Source organism: Austrofundulus limnaeus, unplaced genomic scaffold (assembly GCF_001266775.1).
Source record: "Austrofundulus limnaeus strain Quisiro unplaced genomic scaffold, Austrofundulus_limnaeus-1.0 Scaffold344, whole genome shotgun sequence".
Taxonomy (NCBI): domain Eukaryota; kingdom Metazoa; phylum Chordata; class Actinopteri; order Cyprinodontiformes; family Rivulidae; genus Austrofundulus; species Austrofundulus limnaeus.
Window position 1 is genome coordinate 341,791 of NW_013952746.1, and position 8,223 is coordinate 350,013.

At 39.3% G+C, this 8,223-nt stretch overlaps 1 protein-coding gene across 2 annotated transcripts in view; it reads right to left on the bottom strand.

The window, feature by feature from the left end:
- Positions 1-1,274: 1,274 nt before the first annotated feature.
- Positions 1,275-8,223, bottom strand: part of relb (v-rel avian reticuloendotheliosis viral oncogene homolog B) — a 14,368-nt gene continuing 7,419 nt past the window's right edge. For both annotated transcript variants that reach the window (XM_014022852.1, XM_014022853.1), the window contains 8 exons: positions 7,724-8,035; positions 6,996-7,162; positions 6,784-6,875; positions 6,552-6,683; positions 6,328-6,432; positions 5,510-5,725; positions 5,350-5,421; positions 1,275-2,328 (listed from right to left, as the gene is read on the bottom strand). In XM_014022852.1, the coding sequence (XP_013878306.1) occupies positions 1,964-2,328; positions 5,350-5,421; positions 5,510-5,725; positions 6,328-6,432; positions 6,552-6,683; positions 6,784-6,875; positions 6,996-7,162; positions 7,724-8,035 (1,461 nt within the window). In that variant the 3' untranslated portion in view covers positions 1,275-1,963. The remainder of the gene's footprint in view (positions 2,329-5,349; positions 5,422-5,509; positions 5,726-6,327; positions 6,433-6,551; positions 6,684-6,783; positions 6,876-6,995; positions 7,163-7,723; positions 8,036-8,223) is intronic.

Consider the following 8,223-nt stretch of genomic DNA (forward strand, 5'->3'; position numbering starts at 1 on the left):
ATATTAACCTGGAAAAATAAATATTCAAGTCATTTCAAACAAAAACATGAGATAAAGGTTCCCCTTTGTTATTTTAATTGGTACATTTTAAACATATTTATTTAGTGGTTCATTTATATAATTCTGTTTTTATTTCTAATTATGTCAGTTTCGGTCCTCCATACTGCAAGAAGCCTGATAATCATCCATTCATTCATATCAGGTGTGTTGGAGCAGAGAAGCAAGTAAAACATGCAGGGCTGCGGCCCTCCAGGACCAGGATTGCCCACCCCTGCATTAAACATTTACCAAAACAAAGAATAATAATTAACTTTTATTTGTAAAAGGGGAAAAAGAACTATTTTGACTTGTTAAGGTTATTTTTTATTTACAAACAATAAATTAATATTTTCACAACCTCTGAGCAGAAAAAGTTATGGGACCCCATTGTGCTCTCTGGCACCCACCCTGGGGGTGGGCACATCGGGAACCACAATTGCTTAAATTGTAACAGATCCTTTAGACAACACAGGGTTTGGGGTACGTTCTCTAAACTTTTTTAAGGTCTCAAGAGTTTGTGTCACCTTAGGGGCCACACTGTGAACCTTCAAACAATGTTTGGTAAGCTTCATGGTACGTTCTGGAACAGTTCTGTCACCTTTGTGGTACGTTCTCTTTTCTATAAACTTACCATTAAAAAAAAAATAAATTTCTTGCAATAATTTTAAACATTATGCCCTGTCTTTGTAACTCAGAATTTGGCATTAATTACGTGAAAGAAAATTTGTAAAGACAAAGTCCCCCACCTGTTTGTAAAGATGATCACTTTAAGAGCTATTAAAAAATAGATCCTGCCTGTCGCATAAAGGGATGACTGAACACTTTAGGACATGTTCTAGCAGCCGTCTGGTTGGCGGTATTGTTCTACAGGAAATGAACTTTATCGTGTGTAAAGTGAAAAGAAGAWAAAAAGGTCTCGGAAATTAGCCAGGTGTGGAGTTTCCCCTGTGAGGCAGGTATGTATTCAGTTCAAGTCAACGATGACGGGAGCTCTCAGGTCTACACCTGCTCTTTAAACACACTCAATAACCGAGCACACAGGTGGACAGCTGAGGGTAATTATCCTTATGGCAGCTGTGGTCACTGTTCACTGAAATAAAGGGATATTTCAAAGTTAGGGCAAACTGGAAATTCAAATTGTTCTGTAGAGCACAGATAAATGTTCAAAAATAAGATTAATCACCTWCTGAATTTCCTAAATCTGCATTATCTTTCACAGAAAAAAACGTCAAATGTCACATTTAAGCTTTATTTCTTCTTTGACACACTACAAGTGATGAATAGTGAAAGCTATTTTGAACCAAAAGCAAAACTAAAGAACAGACATGAATAGAAGGAGGGGTGGTTTCTATTATACTTAAGTGCATCATTAAAACAAGTGCAATAAACAACAATGAGCTCCACATAAAAGACTTTTATGATTACAAATGAATTCATGTTGCTGACACCTTCCAGCAGGAAGGCATTTTGTTTCCCCAAAATCAAGCACAAACACACAAAACAGACCTTAAACCATCATCAAGCATTTACTACAGACTACAAGCAGCAGTTGATGGAACTCTTACTGGTTCCCATGTTCAACAGAGAAGTTCACAAGTTCTCCTTTTAGTTCCCTGCTGACTGAATCCCATTTCTCTGACTTAAAAAAAAATTAATGCTTGCAGCATTTATATGAATATTTTAAGTAGGTAAACCAGCTCCTGGTTGGTTTTAGCCTCGACCAGCGAGGCCTTTAGGTAATTCACAGAGGAAACTAAAGTAATCTAAAACCACTTCACACAGTGCGAGCAGCTGGAGCTAAAGAGCCGTTTGGTTTCCTTCAGTTTTTGGGACGTGGTCTGTACCYGTTAGCTTCTTTTGCACGTGGAAATTTGACCCCAATCTGAACTCAAACCAACAGTATTTAATCCCGACTGCCACGACCTCATTGCTCTTCTTCCGTTTTCACCTGCAACACGCCGTCCTGCCGTTCCGCTTGTGGGTTCTGGTTCTCGTTGACGAGCATGTTGAACTGGATGTCGTTAATGTGGGCAAGGTCCTGTTGGAAATTGCTAAAGTTCTGGTTGAAGCTCATGTCCAAATCGTCAAAGATGGCGCTCGTGTCGAGTCCTGGGGTGCAGGGCAAGCTCGAGTCGGACAGAGCGTTCAGGAGTTCGGGCAACTCTAACAACTGGTTGATGATAACCTCGTCCAGGCACACACCCTGGGGGTATTTCTCCAACTGGTTCTCCCCTGACGACATGACGTTTGGAGTCTGGTGGAAAAAGGAGGGCAATGGAGGCGTGGTCTCTGTAGAAGAATAATCAGATTCTGTCAGAAAATAAACCCAGAAGAGACATGAACTTTATTCTACTATACAGAATAATTAGTTAATGAAAAGCTTGACAGCAATGTTAAGATCCAACATTTACTTTGTATGCTTTAAATTCTGGCCGTTTTGCTCYAGAACACTACAGGGATGCTTGCAGTTTATTTGAACTGTGGGGCTCAACGTATTTTCCAGTTACGTTCAACTCAAAGCAAAGACTGAAATAATACATTTTTCAGTCAGAAGCCCATGTGAAGTAAAAGTCACTCTTACATAACGTGTCACATGAACAGTGTGTGGCCGTTTATTACTTCTTCATTCACATCTCGCGTATATTCCTGCYGTCTGTTTGGGCAGTTTCGACAAAACTGCCACACTGCCGTGTGACCTATACATCATATGAGGGACGGGAGGGGTTGTGTTTAAAATGTTCACGTGTTAAAGAGCATTTTGGAAATCGATCGTTAATGCCGTCACATATTCGAATTAGGGCTGCCACAAACGATTATTTTTATAATAGATTAATCACCGATTATTTTTTCGATTAGTCGACTAATCGGATCATATGTTAATTGAATATAAAACATAGAGCAGAGGAGCCCAAAGTGGGGCCCGCGGGCCAAATTTGGCCCGCCAAGCCATTTGATTTGGCCCACCAACAGTTGCCAAAGTTACAAGGTTGTAACCAATTATCCTATGTATATACACAGTATTTCCATTGGTCAAATGACTATAAAAGGGCTGTATACATAGTATAAAAGGTAGTGAAGGTAGTTTTCATTCATGGTGCTGACTTTATCTTTGATTTTTTAGGATTAAACGTGAAACATGAAATGACAAGAAATATTTTGTTCAGCTTTAACCACACATGTAGATTTGCACACTTTATAAGACCACAAAAACTCATATTTTATCAATTTATGATGTGTCCCATGAGCCTTTGCTACTTGAACGTATGGCAGACATTCTCCAAGTGCACAGACTAAAACAAAAGAGGGCCATTGCACAGCTTAATGGTCAAAAATAAAGGACTTTACTTTTAAAGAGTATTTGTATTTCATTTATTATATAACTGCATTTGGCCCACAGCCATGGATATATTTTCATTTTGGCCCCCTCTGGGAAAATGTTTGGGCACCCCTGACATAGAGCTTATCACGCCAGAATGCAGCTGCTATTATATAACCATTGATAGATTTTAGCTATATGCTAACTAAAAATAATTGCTGTGGAAGGTAAGTTCTGCTCTGCAGATATTACACAGTTTTCTCTTTCATTTTCTTAAAAAGTTCCCACACTTTTGAGCTCTGTTGYYRGGTAGCCATGATACCAGAGCCTGTCTGTATAATGTCTTGTGACGTCCACGGCCTACCCCAGTTACCACTACTGTGCATGTGTGTCAAGGACAGAAAGGCAGATGTGGCAGTGGAAGGTGTCAAAGCAGTTTGGAGAGAAAAACAAAGTAAAGAACAAAAAAAAAAAAGAAAACGATTAATCGATTATTAAATTAGTCGTCGATTAATCGATTAATCGTGGCAGCCCTAATTCGAATAAGTACACACGAGTCACAAAACAAATGTGAATAAATAAACATGAATCACTCCTAAAACATCTGTCGTAGCAGGTATGACTTGTTATGACAAAAAAAAAAAAAAAACTTTGACAACTGTGCCACTGACTCTTTTGTTTCTTTTAATATGCTCTTCAAATTTCTCCACAAGCCTGAGTAACAAAAGACGGTTTAGTCAAGTATCACAGGTATAATCGAAAAATAAGAAATAATTCATTCTTTTTTTAATTCATTCGCTTCTTTTTGGATTTTTGTTTGGCAAGTGATGAGGTACAACAATGTTTTACTTTAGTACTCAGTTGTCTATTTTTGTCTGTTAATGTATTAAAGAAATACAATAAAGAATATGGAGTTTATTACGTTGCTACTGTCTCGTGTTAAAAACTCAACTTTCCAAAAAAACAACAAATATATTTTTCCCTCATTATTGAGGATGTGGTTGTCTGAATTTGCTGAAACGATGTAACAAACARAAATAACTGGGGATTTTTTTATTTATTGTAGGCAGACAAGTCAACAAAAAAAGAAAAAAAAGAAGGAATTCTGATATAGTTAGGTGGTAGAAAAGCTATAYTGAGGCACAGCACAGGGTAAGAATTCATGATACAAAACTGCACAATTCTCAAAAATACTTTGTAGGTACTCTAACTACCCTGTAATTACTCTACACATAGCATTTAAGTAGCTTATAAATACACAGAATGTACCTCCCCAAGTAACCTGCATTTACAGTAGTACCTTGCAAGTAACCCTGAGTAACTTGTAATTACCCTGTATGTACCAGTTAAGTAGTTTGTAATTACATGTATGTATTTCTGTAAGTAACCTGTAACTACAGTTGTATGTATCRTTGTAAGTAACCAATAAATACCCTGCAACTACAAGCTTAGTAACTTGTAATTACCATGTATATATTTCTGTAGTAACCTGTATTTTGTATGTACCACCTAAGTAACCTGTAATTACTTTGTATGTATCATTAACTAACATCTAATTTCCCTTTATCCTCCTAAGTAACCTGTAATTATCTCTGTAAGTAACCTGAAATTACTTTGTATGTATCATTAACTAACATATAATTACACTTTATGTACCTCCTAAGTAACCTACATTTCCCCGGTACTTTCCCTGATAAGTACATGCAACCACCTTTAATACAACCCTGTAAGTAGCCTGTATTTATTCTCTTATGAGCCCCTGTATCCCCAAAACCTTCAAACAGAAAAAAGTTTATGAAGATGTTAGTTTTTAAAATGCTAGAATCAGATTAATACTTGGGTGCATGACCCAGTAAAATGGGTCTAATACYCCCTATGGTTCCAGTATTACTAGAACTGCATGAGGTCGGCTCAGGTTTCTAGTAACAAAAGGTATTATTAAAGTCTCATGATGGTAAAAATAAAAAAAATCCATGTGACAGTCAAAATCTCACCTGTTCCACAGGATTTCTCTGAGGTGAGCATGTTATTCTTTTTGGTTCCTTTCCGCTTCACCCCGTATGGATCTATGAAACAAAATTTCAGACACACATGGATTAATTTCCTGCGATTAAAGTTTGACCAACGCAGAAAAACTGTCCATTTCTCACTGACCCAGACAAACAGGCGTGTACGTGAAGGAGACCGGCTCGCTCTCCATCTGGTCTGAAATGCGCCTCAGGACCACGTTGACTTCAACATCCTCCGTGACGCTCTGGTCCTCGTAGGGCGGAGTTTTAAACACGATGGCTACCTGTCTGTGCACGTCCGTCTGGGCAAACTCTCCGTTCGCCTTCCACGACCCTAGCCTGAACAGGATCTCGATGTCATCTGTGGATTGTGCAGAGAACAGAGGAAAGTGGTTTTATAGAACATTTAAAATTCTAGCTGYGAATCCAAACAGGTTCCAACAAAAGCAACAAGATTTCTTCTCAGTTTAAGCTGAAAAGTAAAAACGAGTACTCAAAACGTTCACATTAGTGTCAAATTATTAACAACAAAAAAAAAAAAATAGAAAAAATGTTTTTTTAATTAATGGATGAAGAAAAACGGGCCCACTGAAGGAAAAACTATTTTTGTAACATAGTTAATGCCAACATACTAAGAAAATAGTAAACACAGTGGTATTAGTTCTACTAGCCTTCAAATCAGCAAAACATGTAAAATACTATGACTTCAATATGAGTGTATTTTATTATTTAATAAATTAAATAATAACCCACAAAACACACTTTATTCAAATTAAGACTGTCTGCTTTTGGTAAATCTGTCCTTTGTGCCAACTCCAAAAAGTAAAATAAAATAAAAAATATATATATTTCCTGTTTCATACCTGCTGGATATTGTTTGTTAGGTAACTGAAGTTCAAGATATCAGAACCATTTGTACTGTATGTACTAATAAAAAAAATACTAGCTTTAGTAAAGTCTTGCCTTTTTGTACTTTGTCACAGAGCATGTAGACCTCAGTCTTGCCCCTGCAGGTCCCTCGGTACGTGTTCAAGTTGTAGATCTTCAGCTCTGATGTCGTTGTGGCCTCTTAAAAAAAAAAAGACAAAGTGTGAGAAACAGGAAGTTGAATATCAGTTTTCCGGCTCTTTGCGGTTTGGTTCTAACGGTGACTGTGAGTCACCAGGAAGGGTTCTGTAATCTCTTACTCTTGTCATAAATGGGTTTGGAGATGACCGGGCTCAGAGAGTCCTTCCTGCCGTCCTCCCACTCGAGCTCGCACTGGAAACACAGACGCACCGAGTTCATGTCGATGTCTTCGATGCCCTTAGAGAAACCAGCTGGGGTAGAGGAGGAGACGAGTGTCAAGACAGGGCATCAGATCGATCCATCACACAAAGGTAAAACTGTGTTTTGGGCATGTGGTCGTGTTCGGCTCACTTTGAAACGGGTCTATGTTCTGGCTTCTCCTCTTCTGAAGCGAGACGTCGAGCTCTTTCCTCCTCACGCACTGAATGCCGAGGTTGGCAAAGCTGCAAGCCAAAAAACAAACAAAAATCACCTTTCTGTTTCACAAACTGTGTGTTTGGAAGAAATAACATGAAAAAGATTAGATGCAGTTCGTATTTGACAGTGATTAAGCAGCTGATCACCTGTGACTCCGGTTAGCATGAGGGTTAATGGAAACCACGCAGATCCCAGAATCAACAGGGCAATCTTTACCCACAAGGCAGTGGGGGTGGGGCCGGTGTGGGACATCTTTGCTTACCAAGGAAACAGTGACAGTGGCCTTCTTCAGGCCGTCAATGGGACCCTGAATCTGAAAAAATAAGCAAGACAGAAAATTACATGTGTAGAAATTGAATATCTCTCATTTTAGAAAGACGCTGCTTTAATTGTTGGAATCGTTTTGTTTTCAGCTCAAAGTGTATTTTTTTAGTTTAGTGAGGGAGGAATGTGGGTGAGATCGACACACAGATTGGTGCAGCCTCGAAGTCTGTGTCGGTCCAGATTTATTGTTTAATAAATTTTATTTCACTTCAACTCTCTGTGCTAAAGTGAATAGCACTTTAAACATAAAGTAAATAAATAAATATCACTTATATGATAAATTATGTTAATGTAAAACTCAAATGAGCATATGATGGAGTGTTTGCAGAGAGGCAGAGGGATAAACCCCGGGTGGTCACAGCAGAGCTGGGATTTGTGGGGACTTTCTAATCGACTCTTCAACCCACATCCTCCCAGCCCCACCCTTCTTTTTGACACCCGTTTCAGTTCGGGGGTACACAATAAACACAGCTTGTGGTTAAAACCTGTGTAACCGTAGGCGGGATGCTGAAAACTCCCCTCAGACCTGAAACAAAAACCAAAGCCGTACCTCTATTGTGGGCTGAGTCTTGTTGTTGTCAGTGCTGGACGCCCCCATGATGCTGCCGGCAGAGCGCCCTTCGCACTGGTACCGGAACCTCATGCCCCTGTCCTTGGGCTCCTCCACCACCACTAGCCTGGGGTTCTCCAGAATCTTCTCCAGCATCTCGGTGCCGCCTTGGCTCTGAGTGGAGACCGGACTCTTCTGGGCCAGCAAACACGAAGAGGCTCGACCTCGGTCAGATGAGGCGACGTGTAAAGGATGGAACGATGACATGTCTTTGGAGCAGCCCACAGTCCGTGGATGTAACAGGAAGCTGGGCTGTGTGCGGGGAGAACATCAACTTAAAGTCATTTTTTGACTTAAACCTACTCTTAAAAACATTAAAGCACAATGTCCTGATGCATCTCAGTAATCCAGGTAAAAAATCAAAAGGAAAAAAATTGTATAGGTCCTCTGGACGGGTTCTTCTTTAATGATCATTAAAGATGGATTATTGAGCTGCATCA